Source organism: Micropterus dolomieu, linkage group LG06, assembly GCF_021292245.1.
Source record: "Micropterus dolomieu isolate WLL.071019.BEF.003 ecotype Adirondacks linkage group LG06, ASM2129224v1, whole genome shotgun sequence".
Classification (NCBI taxonomy): Eukaryota; Metazoa; Chordata; class Actinopteri; order Centrarchiformes; family Centrarchidae; genus Micropterus; species Micropterus dolomieu.
Window position 1 is genome coordinate 20,337,585 of NC_060155.1, and position 27,370 is coordinate 20,364,954.

At 41.2% G+C, this 27,370-nt stretch overlaps 2 protein-coding genes across 2 annotated transcripts in view; one reads left to right on the forward strand and one right to left on the reverse strand.

Annotated features, from left to right (window-relative positions):
* gtf2b (general transcription factor IIB) overlaps nt 1–5,868 on the forward strand; it is a 13,722-nt gene extending 7,854 nt beyond the window's left edge. The window contains exons 5-7 of the mRNA XM_046052868.1: nt 1,691–1,820; nt 3,260–3,541; nt 5,328–5,868. Coding sequence (XP_045908824.1) covers nt 1,691–1,820; nt 3,260–3,541; nt 5,328–5,461 — 546 coding nt within the window. The 3' untranslated portion in view covers nt 5,462–5,868. The remainder of the gene's footprint in view (nt 1–1,690; nt 1,821–3,259; nt 3,542–5,327) is intronic.
* Nucleotides 5,869–5,968: 100 nt separating this feature from the next.
* pkn2a (protein kinase N2a) overlaps nt 5,969–27,370 on the reverse strand; it is a 31,635-nt gene continuing 10,233 nt past the window's right edge. The window contains exons 5-26 of the mRNA XM_046052028.1: nt 26,162–26,446; nt 25,651–25,786; nt 21,177–21,331; nt 17,016–17,145; nt 16,755–16,900; nt 16,242–16,455; nt 15,040–15,225; nt 14,695–14,804; nt 14,430–14,573; nt 13,921–13,996; nt 13,501–13,657; nt 13,258–13,384; nt 12,138–12,274; nt 10,984–11,059; nt 10,560–10,651; nt 10,156–10,332; nt 9,708–9,770; nt 9,519–9,595; nt 9,201–9,343; nt 8,899–9,006; nt 8,659–8,739; nt 5,969–7,998 (exon numbers count right to left, since the gene is read on the reverse strand). Of these exons, the coding sequence (XP_045907984.1) occupies nt 7,795–7,998; nt 8,659–8,739; nt 8,899–9,006; nt 9,201–9,343; nt 9,519–9,595; nt 9,708–9,770; nt 10,156–10,332; nt 10,560–10,651; nt 10,984–11,059; nt 12,138–12,274; nt 13,258–13,384; nt 13,501–13,657; nt 13,921–13,996; nt 14,430–14,573; nt 14,695–14,804; nt 15,040–15,225; nt 16,242–16,455; nt 16,755–16,900; nt 17,016–17,145; nt 21,177–21,331; nt 25,651–25,786; nt 26,162–26,446 (3,024 nt within the window). The 3' untranslated portion in view covers nt 5,969–7,794. The remainder of the gene's footprint in view (nt 7,999–8,658; nt 8,740–8,898; nt 9,007–9,200; nt 9,344–9,518; nt 9,596–9,707; nt 9,771–10,155; nt 10,333–10,559; nt 10,652–10,983; nt 11,060–12,137; nt 12,275–13,257; nt 13,385–13,500; nt 13,658–13,920; nt 13,997–14,429; nt 14,574–14,694; nt 14,805–15,039; nt 15,226–16,241; nt 16,456–16,754; nt 16,901–17,015; nt 17,146–21,176; nt 21,332–25,650; nt 25,787–26,161; nt 26,447–27,370) is intronic.

Here is a 27,370-nt window from a genome sequence, read left to right on the forward strand (position 1 = left end):
TGGTCTGATGAGTCTCGATTTCTGTTGAGACATTCAGATGGTAGAGTCAGAATTTGGCGTAAACAGAATGAGAACATGGATCCATCATGCCTTGTTACCACTGTGCAGGCTGGTGGTGGTGGTGTAATGGTGTGGGGGATGTTTTCTTTAGGCCCCTTAGTGCCAATTGGGCATCGTTTAAATGCCACGGCCTACCTGAGCATTGTTTCTGACCATGTCCATCTATTTATGGCCACCATGTACCCATCCTCTGATGGCTACTTCCAGCAGGATAATGCACCATGTCACAAAGCTCCAATCATTTCAAATTGGTTTCTTGAACATGACAATGAGTTCACTGTACTAAAATGGCTCCCACATTCACCAGATCTTAACCCAATAGAGAATCTTTGGGATGTGGTGGAACGGGAGCTTCGTGCCCTGAATGTGCATCCCACAAATCTCCATCAACTGCAAGATGCTATCCTATCAATATGGGCCAACATTTCTAAAGAATGCTTTCAGCACCTTGTTGAATCAATGCCACGTAGAATTAAGGCAGTTCTGAAGGCGAGTACACAGTATTAGTATGGTGTTCCTAATAATCCTTTAGGTGAGTGTAGTGTTTACCTTTCTACCTACAGTTTTTGTTTAAAATAATATAATTCTATAAAAGTCTTTTGTCTTTTGTTTGTGAATCAAACAATATGTTGGCTACTTTCTAACTTCCACCACATCCACTTTATGTCAGACCATGTTTTCTTTATTTCAGCCAGTATGAGTCTCTGAGCCGGCTGCATTGACTGCCATTGTACCACTAACACCACTCTCGTTTTGCGTTTGTTGCTGATCAAAGAGTTCAAACCATCAAATTAAATATTTCTTCTCGCCTCCACTTCTGTGATCAGCACTTCGATCACACACTCAGTGTAGTTTCTCTTTTTCACATGTTTTGCAGCAGGATTGGCCGTTGTTATTAGGCCCTTAGGAGGTGACACTGCCATATTTATAATCATTTGCATAGTAATTTATGGGAAGAGCCAAGGCGGGGTATGTGGCTTGTGCATGTGCACTCAATTTCATGTCATGTATAAAGGAAAGGTGCGCAGGACCTGGCGTACACCTGGTTTTATACATATGGATATTTTTATGCGTACGTACTTTTCTAATTCTGTGAGTATGCCATCTTTCAGTATGAAAGCTGCGCAGTCTTTTATACATGAGGCCCCAGGCATCTCTGTTAGAAATGGAAACATAGCTAGCAAGAGAATAAAGGGAAATTAAACTGTAACATAACTTTGAGGTAACTCTTTGGTTTTTCATTGAAGTGTGACTGGAGGCACGTTCATATGCGTGTCCCCTGTATAAAAGGGGTACACGTGGTCTGCAGTTCAATTATTTCTAGACAGAAGCTCTTTTGAGGCCATAATATACATGGTGACGTAAATAAAAATGTAAATTATTAAATAAGTAAGACAAACAGGAAAGAGTTCAAATAGAAGAGCCACAGGTTGGCCCCACTCAAACAGTTTTAGCTAAACAAGAAGTACAGCACTCTTTTTCTTAGATTTTCATAATTCGCTCTCACAAAAACACTTATTTTGGGTTTGTGAAGATAAACACTATTTAATCCCATTAAAAATGTTGTAAAGACTTTTACTAGGTGTATTCAAGTCTTTTGTTTGCTGTAAATATGTTTTTTGCTCTGCAGGACAGAACAAACAATTTGTTCAAGCAGGTGTATGAACAGAAGAGCCTGAAGGGGCGAGCCAATGATGCCATTGCTTCTGCATGTCTCTACATTGCCTGCAGACAAGAAGGTGTACCAAGAACGTTTAAAGGTCAGAAAAACTTCTACTTCCTGCCATACTGTTGAAGTTGGGGCTGCTGTTGAGGAATGATTGATGGAACAAAACAAACTTTGGTACTTCTTAGTACATGGTAGCAGGTAACATGAAGTGTTTGGTTGACATAAAAACCTTAGACAGGAACATTTTTGATAGCGACTCATAAATTTCCCTCTTTAAATTCAGGTTTGCTAAAAAAGTATTCAGCTTCTTGATTGTTTTATTTCTCATGTTAGATTAAAATCATTTTAAAATAGAATTTGTTCAAAATTCACATTTAACACCTTGTGTAGTGTTTCTCAACGGGGGCAGTTCAAAGAACATCGGGGGGCGCTGGCAGCAATATTTTTGAAAGGGAGGTGTTCTCTGGGGCCGTTGTTCAAGGCGAATTTACACCAAAGATTCACTTTGAGATGAGATGAAACTCGCAGCTACTTGCAAAAAGAAAGTGGTCTGCAACATTGTAAAACCTGCCAGTTTACACCTATGCGACAGGACGGCAACGACTCTTTACTTAAGTCTTTCTGTCAGCTTTCTGTAGTGCTGCTTCATGCTGCCTTCATGGGAACGGGATGTCAGAGTGTCATCCATAAAATGTCCCCAAACTGGTGTATAGGCCTACTGTGTCACCCTGCAGTGAAGAAGTGGGCAGAGAACCACCGAGCGCAGGGCTCACACTAACTTTGAAATTTCAATTTAGCTAATGTCCTTAGAAAGTTACGATAAATCTGTCTGCTTTCTTCCAACAGCCTCAGACTTCTTCCTGAGGCTTTGCTTGTTTTTTGCTTCTTGTTTGGCATTTCTGATTGGCTGCTGTTTGCAGTCAATAAGACACCTAATTAAAGTTGTCAAATTTCTAAACGTTGCATTTGTTTAACACCCTGGGAAACCCATGATTATGATATTTTAACTGTCCAGGTAAATCTGTTATTTGAAATGAAACATAATAACCATATAATAACAAAGAAAAGAAATAATACATTTTTAATATAAATACAATTAACTGATAATACTACAACTACTCATAATAATTATAAAACCATTTATATTCAGGGAAGACAATTAGCCTATATTTTATTTGATGGCGGGGTCAATGAGGGACCTGGATAATGGACATGGGGCGTGCTGGCCTGAGTGGATAGGAAGTTAAAGGCATGGACGTTAGGAAAAGCTACACACAGTCACTTAAGTGTAAGTGTATCTCAATGGGATTTAATCTGTGATGTGCAATTAGCCACCATTAACTAAAGGCAATTAGATTCCTGTCCGTACAGTTTTAAAGTAGAAAACATCCTATTTATAGAAGAAAAGGTGCACTCTCTCCTCTCCAGTTTTACTGTGGAAGTCACAGTAGAGAAAGAAAAGAGACACATTTCTTTGACTTCACTCTATCTGCAGTTTCTTCCCCTGATCCTCTCTCCTTCTCTCCACAGAGATCTGCGCAGTCTCTCGGATCTCCAAGAAGGAGATTGGCCGGTGTTTTAAGCTGATCCTGAAGGCGCTGGAGACCAGTGTGGACCTCATCACCACCGGAGACTTCATGTCCCGCTTCTGCTCAAACCTGGGCTTGCCCAAACAGGTGCAGATGGCGGCCACCTTCATCGCCAGGAAGGCTGTGGAGCTCGACCTGGTGCCCGGCAGGAGCCCCATCTCTGTGGCTGCAGCAGCCATCTACATGGCCTCCCAGGCCTCTGCTGAGAAGAAGACCCAGAAAGGTGAGTGAGACTGTTGACAGCCAAATCTAAAGTTTAGTTTAATCAACTCTAGTTAAAGGTGGGGTAAGTGATCCTAATCCAGTACATGTCTTTCTGTCAAGTTCAGCAAATATTCCCTCACGGCCCGCTAGCTGTCCATCCTATGTGCGTGCTGAAAAAAATCTTGTTGGTACACAGCCCTGGCTTTGTAAATGGGAAACAAACATAGTGGCCTGCACCCCGTCACACAACACTATTCCAGCGTTTCCAGCTATGATTTGTGTCAGGTAACTTTTAATGATTTGCCCATGGTCATTCAGCTTACTTCCTAGTTTGCCAAGACTGCTGTTGTTGTGATGTTAGCTACAGTAGCAGGAGAGTTGTGAGTATCGCTGTCTGGAGCCGGTGTGCTGGCTCTGAGACCGTCTCATCCTCCCTGCATGTTAGCTTTGCAGCAGCAACTGTAGCGACAGTTTGCTAACTCTCAACTCGCCACCTTTAAAAGACCTCCTTTGTAGGTTTTTTTGGCCTTGTAATATTAATATAATAATATTCACATATACTAGTAGCAGAGATCTTCGTAGGTTAGATGGAGAGAGGATGTTGTCATGTATAGAGAGCAACTGCTACCAAGAACATTACTCTTAACAAACTGGTCTCCCTCGTTTCCACCCGCGTCTTCATGCAACAACTTGCCTCTCAGGAGTGAGAATTGTCCTTGAGCGAGACACTCGTAGGGATCCTTTCCATGATGTTGTCAGACACTTGCTATATAACAGTCTGAGCCTGTTGATGGCAAAAAAAGCACTTTTTGTGGACGTAATTTTGATGGGCGCAATTGTCCCCAATGTCTCTGCAGCAGTTTTGAAGCTGCTGGCTGAAGCCATCTACTGCACGGATTCCAAAACGTTTTGTAACCTACCAGTCATTTCAACACCAAAAGATGTGAAATTAGGGCTGAGGTTTAAAAATACCAAAATGATCCAACAAAGTAAAACAAACATTAAACTTTCTTTATAAAAACATTGATAAAGGGTTTAGTTGTCTGGTTTAAAAGGCCTGTCAATCGATTTGCATGTCATAGGAGGCCCGATTCATGTGTCTTGAATAGTTTATTTATTTATTTTTTTTACATTTGGGTCACAGATTGTGTTTTTTAATGACATGCAACTAGCAAACACCACAATGTAGAGCTTTCCTGCATTACAAAGGTCACCTGAGTTCATATATAATATGATTTGTCAGTTTTATTGTTGGTTTAAAGACCTATAAAACACTGCATTGGATTATATTTTGTGAGATTATGTGTATGCATTATCTTCATCTGCAAAGTAACAAAGTAATTAAAGACAAAAAATAATTGTAGTGGAGGACATAGCACAGTATACTCCACTGAAAATTGGTAAAGTAAAAGTATAAAGTCTGACAAAAGTGGATGTAGTTGGGTGAAGTACATCACTCAAGGTAAACTCAACTCAAGGTTTATTTTACACCTGTGGTTCAACCTAATAAAAGGGAAAAGCACAGAGTTGGCATCATGTCTTAATGGTTTGATAAAAATCTGTCAGTCATCAGTCCCGTTTAAATGTCCTTCAGGAGGACAGTGGTGTCCCTCTAGCTCCAGATATGGGGCTTTTTTAGCTGAATGTTTTCCTGAGTAGATCAAAATAAGTAGAATGCGGTCTTTTATTTTCACTTGGCATTTTTGAGCTCCAGAAAATTCCCCGTTGTTTTTCTGAAAATGCAGCAGTTTTTTTTAGATTCTGTACGATTCAAGTGTCTAACCTTGTCTGTGATGCTTCCACAGAAATCGGGGACATTGCCGGCGTTGCAGATGTTACGATCCGACAGTCATACCGGCTCATCTACCCGCGAGCAGCAGAACTCTTCCCTCCAGACTTCAAATTTGACACACCTGTCGACAAGCTGCCCCAACTGTGAAGAAGACGCTGCCTCTTCACAGTGACGATATTTTTCTGCTGTACTTACAGGATTACATCCTTTTTGTAAAAATCATGTGTGTTGGATTTGGAAGATTTCTCTTGTCCCCCTTCAAGCCTTTGTCAGGGTGCTCTTACAGGAATAAAACGGACACATTCCAGTGCTTAAATAAACAGCTTGCAGACTGTACTTACAGTATTTCATTTGAGTGTGTATACTGTGTCATGTATATATGTCCAAGTGGGAAAATGTAATTGATGCCTGCAATTTTAGGCTGGTTTCATACTGTATACATAAACTTTGTTTTTGTAGAAAAATGACCAGGTTCTATTTTGTTAGTTTGTTTGAATTGTTTCAAGTAATTTAAAAAAAAATAAAAGATTTTCATTAAAGCAAGGTGATCAGTTCATGGTTTGAAGCATTTGTTTACATAATTACCATCCTGTAATTTTTCCAGGGTGACGGGTAAACCGTGTTTAGTGTCAAGGGTACAAATACAAGAAAAGCCACTATTACAAATGTTTAATTTGTGCATTCATGATGGGCAACAAACAACTGCAGAAATGCCTTCTTTTTTTTACTCCAGGGTGAACAGCAACAGTTGTGACTTGACTATTGGTGTACCATCCATAAAGTTTTCATCTGTTCTGGTGACGACATGCACAAGCAAAGAATAAAAAAAAAAAAAAAAACTTTGTACAATCTATTTTCATCATTAAGAAAATGTAGATAATTAAACTATTGATAGAATTAGTGCTTTCAGCTTAATTGTGTACATACAGTATGTATATATAATATACCCTGCCCTCCCCTGTAGTGATTCAACAGCTCCAACATTTGAGTCAGTTTATATATAAACATGCAAATTGACAAAGTAATCACCTGGTTCCTCGGCGCCAGCCTGAAAAACTGATCCCACAACAGTGTGGGAAGCAATGAAATGGCATTTTGACAGAGACCTAGAACAACTAAACTTAGTATGTTCCCACATACAACACAGCTCGGCGCTTGTCTAATGGATTTTTTACCACCACATCTTTACCGTTATTGGGTTCACCGTCTGTCCATAAATCAGATGTATTTATTTATTTATTTTAAACCATGAAGAGTTGTTTTTCTGCTGCTTCAGGATGGGACAAGATGAATTTGGTTTTGGTAGCTGTAGCTGTGCGACTCACTTTAGTTTTTTTCACTTTGACTGAGGTAAGAAGAAAACATCTGCCAGGTCCACAACAACAGCTGTTCTTTGAGGAACAAAAGAAAAGACTACTTGAAATCCAACTGAACTCGGATTTTACAAAATAATTAATTTAATATTTGATTTTTTTGCTCCAAAAGGTACTGCAATACCAAGTGGTACTTTGACCAGAACCGAATTCAGCTGAATATGAGCCACTAGAGGGCATCAGACCAACCATTTTGCATTAATTCTTCTGACCAAAAGGCCTTTTTAATTATCAACTAATTTCCAACATTTACTAAGTGATGATAATTCATTTAACAGTTTAAGCAGCATGGATGGACTGCTGTTTTACACTAAAAAGAATTATTATTGTGTGGATTGTTGTATGCAGACATAAAAGCTTAAGGTGAGCACAGTGAGGTTGAAAAGCAGGTTGTGGACAGACTGGGCCCGGAGACAAGACGACATGTAGTGTGAAGACTCTCGCTTGGATTTCAAGTCAAGAAGCAGTAGCAGTAGTAGTCAAGATGTTTGCTGTAGTTGACCGCTCAGTGATAATGCTTTGAGCATTTCAGACTCACTGAACACCAGTTTCAGATGTGATCATAGCAGAAATGTCAAACTTTACAGTGAGATAAAAATGTCCTTAAGCTATCGCGAGGGCTTTGCAAAGAGAGAAAAACAACAATAAAATATACGACTGAATATAATCTGTACAGATCAAAAAAACAAAGACGGTGACACTGCATACCATGATTGTGATTGTTGCCGTCTTCTCGGAGTTCATATGAAAAACATTCTCAGTGGTCAGACAATGGACATGACGACGACAACGTGTGCAGGAGGACAAAGCATACCTCCTCCTTCAATCTCCAAACAACAGAGTTTCATTTCTTTTCTTTTCCTTAAAAAAAGTTCTTCATGTGGATTAAAAAATAAGTAGGGGTCCTCGGGAGGCTTCTGGACTTTCCCCCTCAATGGCACAGAGTTTTTGCGGGGAGCCACGTTCGTTGCTCTTCCAAAATTTTGGGCAAGGAAGAGGAAAGTTTTTAAATGACGTTACAGTCATTGCTGTGTTGGTTGGTTCACAGTGTGTGCATGTGTGTGTGTGCATGTGAGTGTGTGTGTGTGTAGACAGGGTTAGGTGAGGCTAACACCAGTCAGCAATGTAATCAAAGTCAGAAAAGGTGTTCTGCTCATCGGAGCTCAGCGCTCGGGGTTCCCTGGGCGGGGTTAAGATGGGAGCCTCTGAGGTAAATTCATCATCGAAGTTGCTGACGTCGTTGGTGCCTTGGATGGTCGGCACGAACGGCGGTTTCACCTTCTTGGCCAACAGTCCATTCCAGTCCATGCTCTGCCAAGAAACAGACACAGGAGGTCACATGGTTGCAGGCTGCATCTGGTTAGCTTAGCTTAGCATGAAAACTAGTGATGGGGAAACAACTAGCCTGGCTCCCTCCAAAGGTAAAAAACACAAAAATTCCCCTTCCAGTACCTCTAAAGCTCACTAATCAAGGGGCCTTTCACAAGTGCAAGTCCACACCTAATTTCACCAAGAACTTTCCACGACATAGGCTACATCCTGTCATCATCTATGTGTGCCGAGTCTCCCTATACTTGACATTGAGTGGTTTGTAAAAAGTTCTGCGGTTAGCTTTGACAAGAATGAGGAATGAACAGATGCATATCGTTGCCACTATATTATGGCATTACTACCTGCAGCTCTAACTATACTCGAAAGTTTAAATTACTTATTTCAATTCATTTATCTGTGCATTTGTTTGTTTCCAGTATACACGGGAACCTCCGAACTTCCTATTAAATGGTCTCAAAGTCCAAAACATCCCAAAAATCTAATTTCATCTGTTTGGTACGGACGGCGGTCAGGGGGAAGTTTCAGACCTGTGATTTTGATTCGGATCAAACTGAAAAGTCCGGAAAGTCTGGACCAAACAAGGTAGGTGTGAATGCCCCTTAAAAAACTATCAGTGCTAATTCACTTTTGGTTCCTTACCCTGAAGAATAGATGTTTCTTGACCTCCTCTGCGTCCCTTTCTCCTGCTCCCAGTCGTCGTTCTGGACTCCTCCTCAAAAGCTGAGCACAAGAAGAAGGAGAAGTAAATATTAAACTGATACACTACCTGGACACACACTGGTCAGTTACTTGGTGACATCATGTCAGGAGGGGAATACAAACAGAGTTTGCAGTTCAGCGATAACGCAGCTGCTTTGAATTTGAAGTCTATCTACACACCCTCCTCATGATGGAGATGGCCTCGGTTGAGAGGAACCGTGGGTAGCGGACCTCGTCATTGACAATGCTGTCAAACACCTCCTCCTCATCATCACCAGGGAAGGGTGACTGAAAAAAAGACGTGCCAAGAAAGAAAAGATGAAGACCTGACAACTGCCGCTGAATATGAATCACTGACCTTCAGTATGAATCAGAAGCCTTGACATTATGCAACAATGCACAATTGCTGAATGTTTGTGAAGGCGTTGTAAAGTCAAATATTTATCATACGGAACATCTGGGGTGGGGGAAAACGCACTCACCTCCCCAACCAGCATCTCGAAGATAAGGACGCCCAGTCCCCACCAGTCCACAGCACGAGTGTACGACGTTTCGGTCAAAACCTCAGGAGCTAAAAACTCTGGCGTGCCACAAAATGTGCTGGTGCGGTCCCTGAAACCCATTCCTGAAAGCAACACAGGTGTGGTTTGATAAAAATCATCCTACCACCCTCTACCCTATTCATTGTTGTTTGATAACTGATATGTCTCTGGATATTCAGGGCGCTAGTTTCACATTTGTCATTTTGAAGCTACAGATTCTTTTGCAATTTTCCTGTTTAATCTCATTTTCCGTGTTACCTTCTTTGCAAAGCCCAAAGTCAGCAATCTTTACATATCCCTCTGTGTCTAGTAGCAGGTTATCCAGCTTCAAATCTCTGCAAATAAAAAAAGGAATAAGGAAAGAATTTTAAAAATGTCATGTTCCTAACTGATGTGGGACTGGATGAATGAATGAATGACCGATTTAACATTACTCAAACTGCTTACCTGTACACAATCTTATGGTCATGTAAGAACTGCAATCCCAATACGACGCAGGCTGCATAAAATCTGCAAAATAGATTACCTTACATGAGCTGTACAAAGAGTTTTACACACTGAGGGAAACAGTTCTTTCAGAATTCCTATAGACGTGCCCCTGCAAATAAAAAAAAATAGAAACAAGACTAGGGATGCACCGATCCGACGTTTTCAGTCCTGATACTAATACCTGTGCTTTCGGTATACCCGATCCAGCTATTTTGTCAGTATCGAGACGATATCTGATATCAGTATTGGATTGGTGCATCCCTAAACAAGACACAAAACCCCAACAGATCTGAACAACTGAAAGAACCATGAAACCCAAATGACCCTTCATAAACACTTCACTAATGGTGCAAATGTACAGTCAAGTTCAAACACTGGTGGTGGAGTTAAAGCTCTGGTCACTCACATGGCCCTGGGCTCAGAGAAAACATCAGCGTGGATGTGCATCATCAGGTCGCCTCCCGCCGCATACTCCATGACAAAGCAAACATGCTCTTGCGTCTGGAAACACGCAAACAGGTTGACCAGGAACGGGTGGCGGACACTGTTGACCGTCTCGAAAATCCTCTTCTCGCACATCAGACTGGCAAAGAGCAGAGGAGACTGTGTGAGTTACAGCAGCAAGGGGGTCGCTGAAATTTTGTACTCATCCACTTGAAGAAAAAAGGAGGCCACGTTAACTCCTAACTGGCTCCTCCAAGGTTGACAAAATAGCTTTCCTATTACCCTTACATTTCTAGTTGCAGCCTTGCAGTATTTTTGGCACACTGGTGAGAGTCACTAGTCTGAGCAGACACTTTAAATATTTACCTGTCCACCTCATCGCGAGCCACGATGTCTCCTTTCTTGAGAGCTTTGATAGCAAACATCTCTCCTGTGCTTTTATATTCTGCCAGCAACACCTGAGGATGGAAGACACAGAGGAAAGAGACACTTTCAATGTCAGCTTTCTGCCTACTTTGTTCTGTTGGACTAGAGCTGAAACAATTAGTTCATTTATCGATTCATCAACTGACTGCAAATATAAGAACAGTTTTTTTTTTCATATTTTAAACAAAAATGCATCCTCAACCTTCTGAAACATGCAGATGCTTTTCGTTGTCATATATGATAGTGAACTTAATGTATTTGGGTTATGAACAGTTAATACTTTCTGGCATTTGTAGACTCCAGGAAAATAACAGACAGATAAATTGATAATAAAAGATTATCGTTATAAAGCAATGAAGCGCACCTTTCCAAAGTGACCACGTCCAAGGACTGCCACACATTTGAAGTCTTGGAGACTGAAGTGGAACTGCTCTTCTTCCCTGGAAAAGGATCAGCGTTTACATTAGCATCATTTATTAATTAATTATAGAGACCTGCATGAAGCTGGTGGTTTGAATACAGAGCCAGCCTGTAGCACAACACACCTCAGTTAAACAGCATAAAGATTCAAAGCCAGGGGGCAGTGTTCACGCCCATGTTACTATTTCAGCTCCTCTGAATACTTCTGCATATCAGAACATTACACCTGGGACCTGTACCACGCAGCAGGATTTGAGCTTATCGAGGTAACTTCGGGTTTAACCCTGGATTTTCAGTACCACAACGGTGGTTCACTTCTTACCAGGGTATATCTCCATGGTAACTTATGCTGAACGGCTAACTTGCTCCGGAGCAGGTTATGTTGCAGATAAGAGATCAACTCTATGAAAACTCCACCTACTGACCAATCAGCTCTCTTGGAAAATGACATTACAATCTGTAGGAAATCCCACAGACTGTTAAGGCTGCTTTATATTTGCAGCGGTGATGTGGAGAAACTCTTGTAGGCTATAGCGATATCATCCTAAAGACACTCATTAAAAGCCTTAGGTTATTGTACACCTACAGGTTTTTACAGTAGACTTCTAACTGTGTCTTGCTGCAGAACCAATTGCTCTGACTGCCAAATTGCCAAGACTGGTCACGTTCTGCCTCACCTTTTGCGATGTGGGGTTTTGTCAACCACTATTTGAGCACATTTTACGGCATGAATGGAGTTTTCGTTTCATTGCTTTATGAAGTTAATTTAGAATAATGTTGGGAACACTTTTGCGTGTGTTAAATAAATTAATCTCATTTTTGAAGTGACGACAAGTTCATGTCTGTGATTGGTCATCTGCTGCTAACACCGCCTCTTTTATGTGAACGCGCTCCCGGCTGAATTGGGAAACCCTGGGTTGAGTTACCGAGTTGATAACCAGCTTCGTGGTACCGCTTATCCCGACAGCGATTGTTAGGGTTAGTTCAGCCAGATAACTTAAAGATATCCTGGGTATATTGAACTCGCTTCGTGGTACAGGCCCCTGAACTAGACCTCAAACACAAACAAAAACAAAAACACACACATGGCTCTCCTACCTTATCTCTGAGTCTTTCTGGATGACTGTAAGCTCCAGGTCTTGATGCTGGATCTCCTGCTCCACCACTCTGTCCAGGTCTGGCTTCACCGCTACGCTGTTTCTCTTGTTCAAGAAGTCGAACGAGGCGAGTGCATCCTGCAGAGGGGGGAGCACAAAGCAGGAGGACAGAAAAGTGGTGAAAAATGAGTCAAATCGTGGGGTTTTGGTCGACTAAAAGTAATAAGGAACAAGCTTTTAGCCATTATTTATAATATGATTATACAGTGGGAAATGATTATAGTGATCATGGTTACGTTGATCAACAGCTTATATGGATCAAAAAGCTTGGGACAGAATCATTCTTATACAAATGCTATTAAAATAATGTGCTTAGTGTTCATTTTGGGTCTTTTCATACATGAACAAAAAACTGTATGTTATAAATCTGCTGAGTTTGCCACTGAAAGCCTTAAGTTTATTTTCAGGCCTGTTAAAAATGTATAAATGTTTAACACCAAACTGTGGCACCACTAATGTTACTGTAAACAGCAAAACAGTGTTTTAGGCTATAGCCTAATTATAATTAGAAATACATAGATTTTATATGCAGTACTGTATTTGAATTATAGTCATTTGAAAAGCGCCTGAAATGGCTGCACTGTATTTTGAAAAAGTCAAAAAAATTCCGTAAATAACAAATGTGCCGTTTCATTTCTTTATATTCATGTAACAAATAAATAAAAACTAAAATCAGTTATAATAGACAGACTTGATCACTATAAAGAGGTTTCCACTGTTAATTCCATCTGTTGTGTCAAACAAATCCTGCGACTATTCGTCCTGGGTAATGGATAGTCATACTGAATACCGCAGGTGGCAAACAAAGTGAGGTGAACATTAGTCAGTACAGGGGAAAGGTCTTATTTAAACTGATCTCCATTTAAAGGCATTCAAGCTGTCTGTATGTTTTGCTGCTTCTTATTCACCTTTTTGGACCTTTTATCTTTTCTTTCTGTCAAATTCTCAGCATAGGCTTTTCTGGTCTGGCTGGGTGCTGAGGCTTTGTTGTCTTCCTTCTGTGATTACATCAGCTCATTACTGCTTTATCAAAAATACCAGTAATTCCTAGGACACTGTACCTGTACTTCCTCCTTATCGGGCATCTTATCCTGGACCAGCGGTTCTCGGATGTCATCGGGTACTGGGTAGTGTTTGGGTCCTGGGGTGGGCTCTTTGTCAAAGTCCAGCTTAGTCACCAGCGGGTCGCTGTGAATTAGCAGAGGTAACAGTTTTTTTTAAAAACTGTCTTTGTCATAGTTTTAGTATGAGTTAAGAATTACATCTGAATATCTTTAGTCCATGTATGTGTCATGTTGGAGTACCTGCTGGGTGTGGGTGAACCAGGCAGGCTGCTGTGCCCGGTCTCAGCCGCCTGCGGGCTGAAGGAGTTGGTGCTGACGGTCGGTATGGCTCTTCTCACCAGGCGGCCCCACGTAGCGATGTTGATGTTCATCTGAGGGGCTCGCAGAAAGGTTTTACCTGATAATGAAGAGGCAAGTGAGACACAGGAGGAGGGGAGAAAGAAGAGCAAAAGAGGTGGTGAAGTTTGCGAGAAACAACAGGAGGAGTAAAACAAAGAATACATGTAGATCACAAAATAATCTTTTTACGGCAGGGGATTCAGGAAAGATTAATACTGCATTTGGTGAAACCAAGAACCACGACATAGTCAGATAAAGCATCCAAGCCTGTTATAATAAATGTAAGTTTCTATGATGCCTGTCTGTTGAATGTTGACTCACCTTGCTGCTTCGAGAAAATCTTCTTTTGTCTTTGCAGCTTTGGTCGTCTCTCAATGACAGGATTAAAAAACGTTACCTTGACAAGAGAATTTTTTTTTTTTAGATAAAAAGCGGCTGATACAACAAATAAGAGATCTAAGTCAATGTGTACATGCAGCATTGTGTGGTGGAAACACTTGGATGGATGTACTCAAACAAGACGAAAAATAAATAAGCATATAGTCCGAAGAGTTGAAGTTATGTGAGGGCGTTTTATAAAGGTAGAAAAGCGTGAACCAAGACACAAAGGAGTACAAAGTCTCACAGAATTAAAAAAAACTTTCTCGCTTCTCTCAAAGTTGGGTAAAATATAAACCATTTCTGTTTCTGTTTTTAAATGTTCTTACTGTCTTTTTACATTTATGTCCATTACGGCTAACAATAACTGTTTTAATGGGATCGGTCACCAGTAAAGGTCAATATTAGTAAACTGTGTGTGTGTGCGTACGTGTTTTTGTGTGTGTGTGTACCTCAGCAAACAGCATCCCCTGTGGCTCTAGGTACAGACACATCCCATGACGCTGGTTGTCCAGGAAGTCCTCCAGCCGCAGGAACTTGACAGCACAGAGTGAACGCCAGTCACGCCAGTACACCGAGATCTCCAGCTCACGAGACTACAGGGCAGAGTCACACACACACCAAACGATGTGAAACACACAGACTGTGTTGTCCGAACACGACACTGAGTCAACAGCACAGATGTAGGTCAAGGGCAGAAATGTGTGTGTTAGTTACCCGGTCCAGCTCCAATGTAAACTTCTGGTCCCAGGCCTGGTTGCTGACAGTCCTCCAGCTTGTCTGGCCGACTACCGTGTTGTCCAGCTTCAACACTGCACTGATCTCATCTAAGAAACACACGCACACACATACACACATTATTTGTTAAGCACTAATGTATTAACAAAGCCCTGATTGAGAGTGTAATTCAGTTGGTTTAAGAGACAAGGTCATTTCGCTGGGAAATGTCACAGGTCCATTACGGCCCAGCTGTGATTTAGTGCTAACTTTGTGAAGCTCAATGCCACAGAATTGTTTAAATCAATATATTTCCAGACAGTGCAGGAGGTCAGATATACTTACTGGAGAGCTCCTCGCTCTTTGTCAGGTTCCGTGAGCTCACACCGCGGTTTCGGTTCGCTCGGCTAATGAAGGATGAGCGTGTCTCGCTGGGGCTCCAGCCGGGCAGCGGGACAGATGCCGCTTTGGAACGACCCGGGACATTTTCCAGAAGGTCCTGACAGCCCATGAGCCTGACGTCTAACGTGCCTGGAAGTGAGGTGGGACGACACATCCATATAAAATTACACAATGTGTCTCGTGCAAAGTTTTGTTAGAATAGTTTACTGAGTAAGGCCAGTCTTGTTTTTTTTGGTAGTTTAGTCTAACTCATGTTTGACACAAAGGTAAAGGCAGACCAATTCAAGGCTTAAAACCCACCCTACCTGCAGACAAGTCATGTGTGCTGACAGCTAAAAATCAATGTCTGAAAATTGCCATGAGGAAAGAGAGCTTTTGAAGAGGAAAGTAAACTAGTGAAAATAAAGACACCAGCGTAACTTTATCATCTTTCCCAAAGTATGAAAGAGTGTGTAGCTCAGTCTGCAATGTTTTTGTTTGAAAAGTATCAGAAGATCTACAAATTGTAGGAAAGGAATTTGGTTGGAAGAATAAAAAAAATTTTAATCTTCCACATCACACCTAACAAAAACACTTCATCATTCATTTGTTCACTGCTGTTGACTATGATCATTCCCACATCGTCTGGTCATGTGAAAAGGTTCACATATTTGGGGAGAATTTGTTTAACCCTAGGAGACATATAAGGTTACAAATACAACAGCAAGATACAGGTTGGATAAGAGTAGTAGTGGTAATGAGGTGAGACCTGTGTCTCTGTTAACTGGTATGAAACACAACTCCCCACCAAGACATAAACAATTAATGAACAACGTAAGACCTTCACAGCAAACAGCGACAATGCTATCGTATCTTGGTCTGGATAAAGCACACTGTGGACATTAAGACAGAAGAGTAAGAAATGTTTACCCTTACTTAGTTCCCACGCTTTGCTCTTGTTTATTTTTCATAAAATATCTTTAAATTGCAACAAATAAAAAGGGTCAAAAAGGGAAAGTATCCATCAAGTTGGTTAATTTTTTCTGTGTGACTGGAGGAACTCTGTGTGTAATAGGAAATAATAGGACCAAAACTAACACACGCCGTCAGTGTAAAACATCTCAAATAATAAATGTGCTAGTAATAACCATCACTTGTTCAGTTACCTGTGAGTGCGGCGGGCTTAGTCACAGTGCTGTACTGGTTCTGTGCGGAGATGAGGCTGGATCTGGGACTGAGGACCGGTGAGGACAGCAGGGACAACTCTTCCACGATACTGCTGCTGCGAGGGTGGTTTTTAGGCAACTCGTTGAGGCGCTGCTCCAAAGAATATCTCAGGAGGTCGAGCTTTTGACTGGACTCGTTAAAACGAGCTTGGGCCTAAAGAGAGAGAAAAGAGGCAAGGAAGTACAGAGGAAGCAAAGGAGGGTTGGAGGAAAAGAATTAGTAGATGTGAAAATTAGTTGGGGAAGGATAGAAAGAGAGAGAAACATCAATGGTCCATTTTACTTTAGTGGAGCACAGCAGCAGTGCATAGCTCAGTTTCATTTTAAGCCCACGAAACTGCATTAGGTCTAAAAGTGATCCGAATTCTTGTTCCTGCTTGTTTTAAAACACCACTGTATACATACAGCAGGCGATAAAGAAGTGAATTTTACATAGAGATAAACTCTATCTACCTCTGAATGTGCTCTTTTTTCTGTGACTTTTCCCGAGCCCAGGAGTTTCATGACATTCTTGGCTCCCTCGGCCACAGCGGACTCTATCTTGGCATGGTGACACAGCTCCTCCACCCGCAGGTCCAACGGGCTGATGATGGGCTTGTCTGGAGGACAAGGAAGGACATGATTGTTTAAAAAGACCTTGTGGGCACTGATGGAGGCATCCAAAAGTCACGCTGAGTAACTCTAATCCATCACTGACGGCAAGAGGAGGCTCACCCATCACGTCATTGTTCTCGAAGTTGAGCTCGCTGGCCTGGCTGGCCTTGAGGATCTGCATCCTGATGAACTCGATCTTTGTCTTGCTGTCCTGTAGCATCTGCTGGGCAGTCGCTAGCAACTTACGATCCTATGAACAAAATTAGAAATAAAACAATCACTGTCTGCTGGTGGGGACATAACGCTACATCAACACACATTAATTTACATTAATGTTTGAATCAAAGGTTTTAATATTGTTTTGTCTTATGATTAAAATAACTGCGTGTCAGGACTCTACAGATGACCCTGATTGCACACCATCCTTCATCACTTATTGTGTTCTGTTGTTGTGAGCATGTAACACAAACGGCCAGAACATCAGTTTATACCCTTAATGGGAGCTAAAGAACAAGTGACCACATGGAAAATCGTATTCATCAAAAAAAAAAATAGTGTGGAATCTCATTGTGTGTTGTAATTACTAACCCTCTAATGTGCGCAAATACACTCACACAAACACGCACAAACAGAGTGGAGTAAGCAAACTCCACCCAGAATTCCTCTGAAGTTTAAATCTTAGTTGTTGATGGCGCCACTCTCAGGAAAGACCTCTGTCCAGCAGGCATTTCCTCTGACATCAGGACAGGACTATTTCCAACTGGAAGGTGCCTTTGTTTGTCTGTCTGTCTGTCTGACCCGGGGAGGTCACAGTGTTTTGTAAGCCACCTCCCCTGGTCAGAGAGGGGAGGATTGACAGACAGTCCCATATGCTCTCCTACAGTTAGACGCCAAGGCTCTGCAAGCACCTCTTGTTGGGAAACATTCAAGGCCTCATTTCTGGCCTACTTAAAAATTGGACATGACATTAAAACCAAGCTAGACATCCCAACCTTCTCAAAATCTAATATTCACCATGTCTAGAAATCTTTCAAATGTTCATTACACAGTTTTTTAGGCCATGTGAGGAGTTCATCCTGGGATGTAGACAGGGTTAGATAGCTGAGCTGTACTGGTGAATTTAAATGTAAATGTCTAAGCAAATAATTTTCATCCCAATTAAAGTCGAAGCAATCTTTGGTGCAGCGAGTTTCTGAAGAACTTCTTGGACCCAACCAATAAATAGTCCAGCACATACCACCACTAAAACCATTCCTAAATGGGTTAAACAAAAAAAAAACATAAAAACAGTATACAACAATATTAATTAGTGTGCTTTAGAGGAGCAGATAGGCAGATTTTGTAACCTTTAGGACAGAGCCAGACAAGCCATTTCCCTCTGTTTGCAATCTTTATGCTAAGCTACGCTAAGCAGGTGCTAGCTGTAGCTTCATATTTACTGTACAGACATCGGAGTGGCATCTTGTCATTAACTCTGGCAGAAAGCAAATTAGCGCATTTCCAAAAATCTAACTATTCCCTTAAAAAGTATTTTCAAGGCATGAGAAATTTAATCAATCCATGCTACATTAACAGACAAACAGATTTTCTGTTAATACTGTACATATCCACAGTCATTTATATTTAGATTGTATACTTAGATTTCGTTATATTTTCTATTAATTCCTTAATCTTGACATGCAAAGTGAGCAATTGTAACGAAGAAGAATTTCAATAAAGTATTTCTGATTCTGAGACATACGTAGGGATAACACTATTGAAATCCTTCACTATACCTAAACCGTCTACTACAAAGTGGCTTCAATTACTACTGACATGCACACAAGCAGAGATGAGCATGAGGGGGTCTTAGTGCTCCAGCTGTTATTAGCCCCGGTGACTTGCACACACACCTTCCACCTAAATTATAGTTTTTCTCTCTCTGAGTTTTAGGAGCCACAAGCACTGTACGAGCCTTGTGAACAAACAGCGGTGCATATGACACATGGTATGTGTCAGTACCTTCTCATGTTTCCTCCTCCCCTAAAGTGAAGCTATAAAAGCAAAACCAACATGTATCATTCTACTATCTGCGTACTGGGAATGAGCCTGCTCACTCCAGTTTCCAAGTGACTGTGACCAAGGCACTTTTTTAAAAAGACTCTTGGCTTACCTGAAGTTTCCAAAATAAATGATCATGATGGTGATTATGAGTCTAGTAATACTATACAACTCTCGCAAAAGGACAACACATGAACCAAGATTAATTAGCAAGCCTTACAAGAAAGCGAGCACTGAAGGAAACACGAGTGAAGTAGTAAGATTTGCATGATGGGGTATTATATTCTTTACACTTGTTAAAGCACTTTGTAACTTGTTTTTGAAAAGTGCTCTACAAATAAAGATTATTATTATTATTATTATTATTATGATGAAGATTTCCAATAATTGTGGCAAAGAGTGACAGTTGTGCGTAAGCAAAGATAAATTTCTTGTAAGGTAGGCTCACCTCTGAGCTGTTGAAATACATGTGATCAAGTGTCATGTACAACCCTGTTTCCAAAAAAGCTGGGACAGGTTCATGTTTTCCATTCTGTTGCATCACCTCTTCAACAACGGTTTCCTCTTTGCATGGTAGAGTTTCAACTTGCATTTGTTGATGCAGCGACAAACTGTGTACACAGACAATGGTTTTTGGAAGTGTTCCTCAGCCCACGCAGTGATGTCCACTACAGAATTGTGTCTGTTTTTGATGCAGTGCAGTCTCAGGGCCCCGAGGTCACGGCCATCCAATATTGGTTTTCGGTCTTGACCCTTGCATACAGAGATTTCTTCTCATTCTCTGAATCTTTAAATTATATGATGTACTGTAGACAATGAAATACCCAGATTCTCTGCAATTTTAAGTTGAGAAAAATTATTCTTAAATTGGTGCACTATTTGCTGACGCAGTCTTTCACAGAGTGGTGAACCATACCCATTTTTACTTCAGAAAGAATGGGTTAAAAAAAGAGCATCCCAATCATGTTACTAACTTGTTGTCAATTGACCTCATTTATTGTGAGATGTTCCACCGTGTGTTTTCTTTTAACATTTCACAACTTTTTCCTGTTTTTTGTTGCCACTGTGAACATCTTATGAAACATGTTGTTCCATCAAACTCGAAATGGGCATAAAATTCTCAAACAACAATAACATTTCTCAGTTTCAACATTTGAAAGTTGTCTTTGTGCTATTTTCTATTAAAAATGGGGTTTCAATGTTTTGCACATCATCACATTTTGTTTCTATTTACATTTTACACAGCGTGCCAACATTTTTGGAAACAGGGTTGTAATTCTAATTTAACTGAATCAGAATGTCAAATGGTGAATAAAACCAAATGGTGGTGACTAAAATTAATAAGACTCATGGTTGCTTTTGTTACTTATCTTGAACTGCCAAAGATCACGTCAAATATCTCTACAGTTCATGTCCACTTGAGTCTTATTTTTGTCATATTGGCCATAATCAGTTATGATAACATTGTACTCACCAAAGTAAGAGCTCAGATCTGGGAACACAAAAATATCGCTACAATGAGGGCCAACGGGGCAAGAAGCACAAGCAGTCAGACATTTAGACAGTTTGTGAAGACGACAACAATTAAAGCATATTATCTAAAACTGTGGTCCCCAATACGGAGGTCCAGAGACTCTCTTGTAATTATTGTGTTTATTATTGTTCCCTTATCATTAAGCCCCTTAAACTATTCACATCAAACAAGCATTTTTTTCCCCCGTTGGACTCCAGCCAACAAATGTAATGATGAGGGTCACAGGTGGATATGGCTTTGCTTTGAGGAGTTACAAGCCAAAAAGGTCGGGTTTTACACCCTTACAACAGGTACAACAGAAAGCGAGCACAAATTTATGAGCGGAAATGTTGCTGATAATCCTTAACTCTGTGTGCACACAACTATGGAAAGTACAATAATTCTCTGTTGAACCAGGAAGTTGATTTATTGACTGACTGCTTGTACAACAGACAGTTTGGGTCATAATTTTACTGTAAAGCCTCATTTTCTTATTCAAATAAGTTCGGCTAACGTGAGAGTTTGTCTGACTGCTTGTGTTTCTTACCCAATTTGTTTGGGTTGCCAGATGTACTAGGTGAGTACAATGTTGTTACTGCCAAAGTATATTATGCCCAAAATCGTTTAAATACAACACAACTGATTTCACTCACTTGGCATCCTGACATGACCCAGCTCAAAGCTGAATGTCATGTGAACACCCTCAACCCCCTCCTGCTGAATCTCACCTTGGAGGACCCGTTGGAGTACATCTGAATCATGTTCTCGGCACCCTGTTTGACCTTGAGCTCGATGTCATTCTGTCTTTTCAGGGCGGCCAGGCGGCTGCTGCTGGTGCACATTCTCGCCTCACTGTTGGGCGTATCTGGGGTCAAAGGGAATTCTGGGTAAAGAAAAGAAGAAATAAAAGTTACCACCTTATGACCATTTTGGAAACAACCACAGATATGACTCTGTATGTGCTACTGGAGTTTGTCAAAGATACATACTGACTGTAAATAGCAACTCTGCACGTGTGCTCTTTTCGGCTGCCAGCCACTTTGAAGTTAGCAAAACAGTCCTGCAGCACAGTACAAAGACCTACAGCTTTGCTTACAAAAACACGTCAGGTAGCAACTTCAGCAGTCACATAAAGTATCCAGAAAGGTCGACTGTTTATAATTTGATGAGGTGTGTTAGCATAAGACTCCAATTTAGGACTGCAGCTAACGATGATTTTAGTATTTGAAGTTTCTATAGATTATTTCAACGATTCATCAATGCGTCATTTAAGAAGTACTTTTGCTTGTCTGTGGTCCACACCGGGTGCTTTCTGATCAGATGCCGTCGTGCTGTTGACGAGGCAGCATTAATTTCGTTTTACGTGGACAGACTGTAACATTGCAGAGTTGTTGTTTTCTTTAGCTTAAACTAATCCCATACTTTGGACACTTTTTTCTTTGTCCCTCGCTATTTTCTCTCTCTTCCTCCACTTTGCAAACAGCGCCATTATAATCACGTGGTGTTCACAGCGCAAGCGCGATGTGCGACAGTAATAAATGTCCGTGCGAAACAGTGGGCTGTATAGTTATATGGATTAAACGAAGCATCGATGCATTTTATTAATCAGTTTAATCGATGAATCGTTTCAGCCCTACTCCAATTGCCTCACTCCCTCAACACAGACAGAGTCACACAAGTCAACAGCATTAAGATTTAACATAAAGCAAAAATAAAGACTTGGATGAGGTTTTTTTTAATGCAACTTTTGTGCTATATTAGCAGACACAGAAAATAAAAGTGTGTTTAAAACACATCATAGGTGAACCCAGAGCACACAAATGTTCACTTTGACTTGAATTTGATTCGGTATGATGCATTGATATCGTAACACAAAGCTGTTAATTCAAACGCATCTTCTGTTATCTCATTGGCTCTCTCCTGAAATCTTTTGAAATGTTTAACATGGAAACCCTGCAGCTATCTCTATACTGAGCAACTGAAAAACAAAAACAAAAAAAAACCAAACAACAAGTGTGAACTTGCAGACAACTACCAATACTACATTTCTGTCGCTATCCCTTATTGCACAACAATGCAAATTTCAAACTTTTTTTAATATTGCTTTGTGTCCAGACCCTAAAAGCAACTGGGACAACACGATGCTGCTGGGCTCATCCATATTTAGGCTTTTGAGTTTCTCATGCATTCACACCACGCAGACACAAAAACTGTCTATCCCCTGAGCTGGACCACAGTTCTGTTCGATGAGCTCACTGTTTTGTTGCGTATTTTTTGTCATGTCTGGACTCGAAAGGTGCAGAGAAAACCCCTCCCCACACTGATCACTGCAGCACAAAGCAAAAACTTTCTCACACACACACACACACACACACACACACACACACACACACACACACGAGGTGGGCAAAAAAACCTGCCTGACTTCTCCTGACTTGACTTGCAAGTTCAGTTTAGGAGTCTGTGGTGTCATAAAGGAACTCCTCTCAGAAACAGGAGCCTATTATAACTGAAAGTCTTTTAGCTCAGTTCTCTTCTATGCAAATTTTCAACTCCCATCAAAAAAAACCAAACAACTGATGACATGGAAATAACAAATACTCCCAATAAAAAGAAATATCTGATTTCCCTGAGGGTCTTGAATCCATCTTAGTGAGTCCCACTGGCATTACCTAAAATAACAGCAGTGAGGAAAATCAGTTATTCAGAAAGACGCTGCCAAACACAGATAACAATAACCAGCAGGTGGGTCTGTGATTCATTCACTCTGAACGTTTCATCAACAGACAGTCTAAAGATTCCTTTGAACACCTGCGGGATACGGGCAAATAGGAAGCATGTGATTCTTTGAACTTAAAGGCTAAATGATTCATTTAATGACCTTTAATAAGCTGAGAGGGCATCACCGCTGAGGTTTCTGTTAATAGGCAGGACGGGAGGACGTTAACCTCCCTGGGGCAACCCTCTTGTATACAACCATACACAGTGACAGGGGCAGGGCTAGATGGGAAAAACAGCTAGGAGTGGGCACTTTAAGATTCTCATCCAAACCACATCTCTAGAAAAGCCTGTGGAGAGAGGTGGGAAATCAACAGGGGCTTGGGGAAAAACTGACTTTAGCGTTCCTAAAACCCATATTGCATAACAAGGCTCTGTAGTGTCATAGTGATTACATTAAGTCACGTTAAGTCAATGTCATGAGAAAGTTGTTTGTGAAAATGACAAAGGCTCGCTTAGAAACACACATGCAAAAGCGCTGCGTTTGGGGGCTTTCCTCTCTGCGCGGGGGGGGGGGTTAGTCAAGGTCACATCGAGCCAAGAATTCAAGGACCCCCACCCTCCAGGCTGAGCTACGCTGACAGAGGAATAGCTGAATAGCTGCAGGACTGATGTCACTGCTGGACAGCTGACAAGGGGAACCCTCCCTCAGATTAACCCCATCTGTATCTGATGAGAAGTCAGCAAGAAACATGCTAACAATACTTTCTAAACAATTGCCTCACGATTTGGAGAGCTGGACCTAAAAGTGGCGGGGGTGGTTGACAGTTGAGATGTGATATGATGACTGGAAGGAAAACACACTGGACTGGTATTCAGGCAGTAAACCGCTGACTTTGGGGTAAGCCTCTTTATGAATGGGATCATATTTGACAGAGGGACCTGGCTGGCAACCTGGCGTCAGAGCTGCTGCTTCTCCCAGACGGTGCCTGAGAGCAAGTCGGTCCATTTCTGGCCTCAGCTGAGTGGCGGAGAATAACCAGAGTCCCCTCGACTTTCTCCTGGAACAAAAACACATTCTGGCTGCTCACAGAGGCTGAGCAACTCCTTCCTAATAATTCAGGAAGAGAGTGCTGTCTCTTGCGGATTCAAGAACTAAAATGTATTTCAACAAGTCCGTCTCATGACTGCGGAGCCGAGCTGCCCTCAGTGCCTCTCCATCACTTTGCAATAGCCAGCGACATTCCGCTGGCGTCGCGTCACTTAAAAAGAAAACCCTCGTTCATCAGATAGAGTGTCACCGAGTCAGGCTAAATTTGTTCCCACTTAAGATAACCATTTACCAAGACAACCTCCCTTCCCTCCCCCAGGACACGGACACACACACCTCCTCATCTACTTCCTAATATCAACTGAACCGGGGGGACGTGATGGCAACAGGGAGACAAATACCATTCCTTCTCTTCCTGCATTTACCCAGACCCTCGGCACCAACAAATACTGCATAAGGCAACTACTGTAACAAAACCATATTGAATGCACACACGCCACTGTTGTGGTTAACTCTCTCCAATTCCATTGTTTTCGACAAACGCACAGGAGCAGGCTTTCAGCAGCCTCGGAGGGGAACAATCGACAGCTCATTGTAACTGTCGGAGGAATGTGGAATGCAACAATGTCGGCCTCTGGAGAGTGAGTCACCTCCAAACACTGAGGGTGCTCTGTGTGCTCATATAGGTGCTGTTCTGACACAACATTGCCAATATTATTTACTCAGCGATACTTTGCTTTTGGAAAAAAAAAAATGCTAGTATGGATATAATGACAATATGTGGAAGAGATGTTCATTGCCGTTTTGTGAGATTGTACCATATGTAAATGTGACTGTAAGACACAGAGACCCTGCTTCTATACAAATACTCTGTTGCCCGTGTCAACCCACTAATTTTGATTGCATCTCTATTAATATTTTCAAACAAATAAACAAAAAAAAAAGTTTTCAGTTATAATTTTAGCATGATGTAACTAACCTTAGATTTCAATGCTTAAACACAAGGAACATGTACCTGATGTAAAAGTGCACAACTAAAATATATATTAGTACTAGGGCTGCACGAAAAAATATTATTGCTATTCTTTTGACAGATGTAACGATATGATTTACAATTAGTTGGAATGATTGTTTTTGCATCACAATTTTTATTTTCAATGAAAAAAAAAACTATAAAAATCATGATGATGTGACGTTTGTTGGAGTCTGTACCAGATCTGGAGAACAAGATTTGTAGGCAGGGGCATCTCTGCGGCTCTACAGCACTTCATCATAATGCTGTTTATTCACGCATTTTATCTACATCCAAAAATTGCAGCCTCTGCAATGTGGATACTGCAATTGGCCATATAACATTAGCTTGTATCAACTTTACAAGTTGGTTAATATTTACTAAATCCTCTGGAGTTACTTTGCTGTAGTGTTTCTGTTACCTAACAGTTCTTCAGGGTCTTTGACCACAATGTGGGCGTTGAGCTCCTGCAGCTCCTGGTGAAGCTCCTCAACCTTCTTGTTAGATTCCTTCAGCATGTTGTCAACATAAGCCAGGCTCTTCTTGTCTGTGGTGACCTGAGGAGAGGGGAGTGGAGGAGACTTAAAAAAAAATGTGACAACTGATAAGATTTTAAAAGCAAACTCTTAACTTTAATCATAAATGTCATCTTAATAGTCATTGGGAGCACTACCCTGGCAAGAACAGTTGTGTTATGTCTACTGTCAGCTTGGCCTTGAAGACTACAAACTGGCAGCATGGAGTTTGAAAAACATGAGCGTTTACCAGGCAGGAAAAATGCTACTGGCTGCAGAAATGTATGATCCAGTGTTCTTGGAGAATAACCCATACTCGGTCAGGATAAAAGTCAGAATATAGCCTGTCTGATTTTAACAATGAATACTAAATCAGCAAAGTGCCCCTTTGAGAGAAGGACAACAAAGTGATTTTACCTTTCGCAGGTTCTCTGCACCTTCTTTGATCTTCAGCTCCTTGCGGATCTCGCGTCGGATCTGCTCCTTGATCTCGTCCAGCTTCTGTTGGACCATGGTGTCGGACAGGTCCAGGTTGTGTCCCAGACCCAGTCGCTCCGCCACCAGCTGGCCTCTGGCGTCCCCCTGAAGGAGGAGGAAAAAGACGAGATGAGAGGAATGTAATTGAGAGGAGGTCAGCAAGGGAGGAGGAGAAGGAAAATGGGATAACAGAGTAAGGAGGAGAGGACATACAGAGGTCAGTGACTCAGTCAACAAATAGACCGTGCATACTGCCGTTTTTTTGAGTAGTTTAACCAACAGGACTCAGCAATATGAACTCTCAAGGACGGGTAAAAAAAAGCAATGCACCAACATTGTTTCAAAACAGCTGAAACTACATATAAAATGCCTGAATTTCCATTTTGTCGTAAGTGCCTGCTCACATGTATATTATCTGCTACGTTGTTCATCCATTCCATATTTATATATTTCTACATTTATTTATGTTGACTGTCTGTTTGTCTACGTGTAGCACCTTATCACCACAGCAAATTCCTTGTATGTGTAAAACACTACTTAGCAATAAAGCTCCTTCTTCTGATTCATGACAGCAGCAAGGAACCAATAACAACAGAGACGGAGCCACAGACAGTTTGATCCCAGCAATCACTGAGTTTATAACAATCTGACTTGATCCTGCACATCAGGTGATCATTTACAAATCCTACAATAAACTTATTCAAAATGCATCTGAAGTTATAATGACTTAAATGCACTGAAAATATGTTTACTAAACAAGAGGTTCAGAGATTTAATACAGTCTGCCTGAGCATCCTGAGGTCAACCCCCGTGTAGTGGTGCGTTTTGAACTTGAGCTGGCCTCTGTATGTGGTGTTTTCACTGTGCTGTCAGTCACCATTTACCTGCATCCTTTAAGCCGTCACCTTAACTAAAGAGGGATTAGAAGGCACTTCCTGAATGGCTTCAGCGTTAAAGTTAATCATGAATGCAGTGGTGAACCGGTTACGTTCCACTAGTTGATCACAGAATACGTCTGACTATCTTGAGGACTGTGACTAATCAGTTTACTCCATTTCATTACACTGTTCACCAATCCAAGTTCTCAGGTTTGATAATATCTTCCAATTTTAAATTTGAAGTTGGAAAAACTGTGAAGCGACAACATCA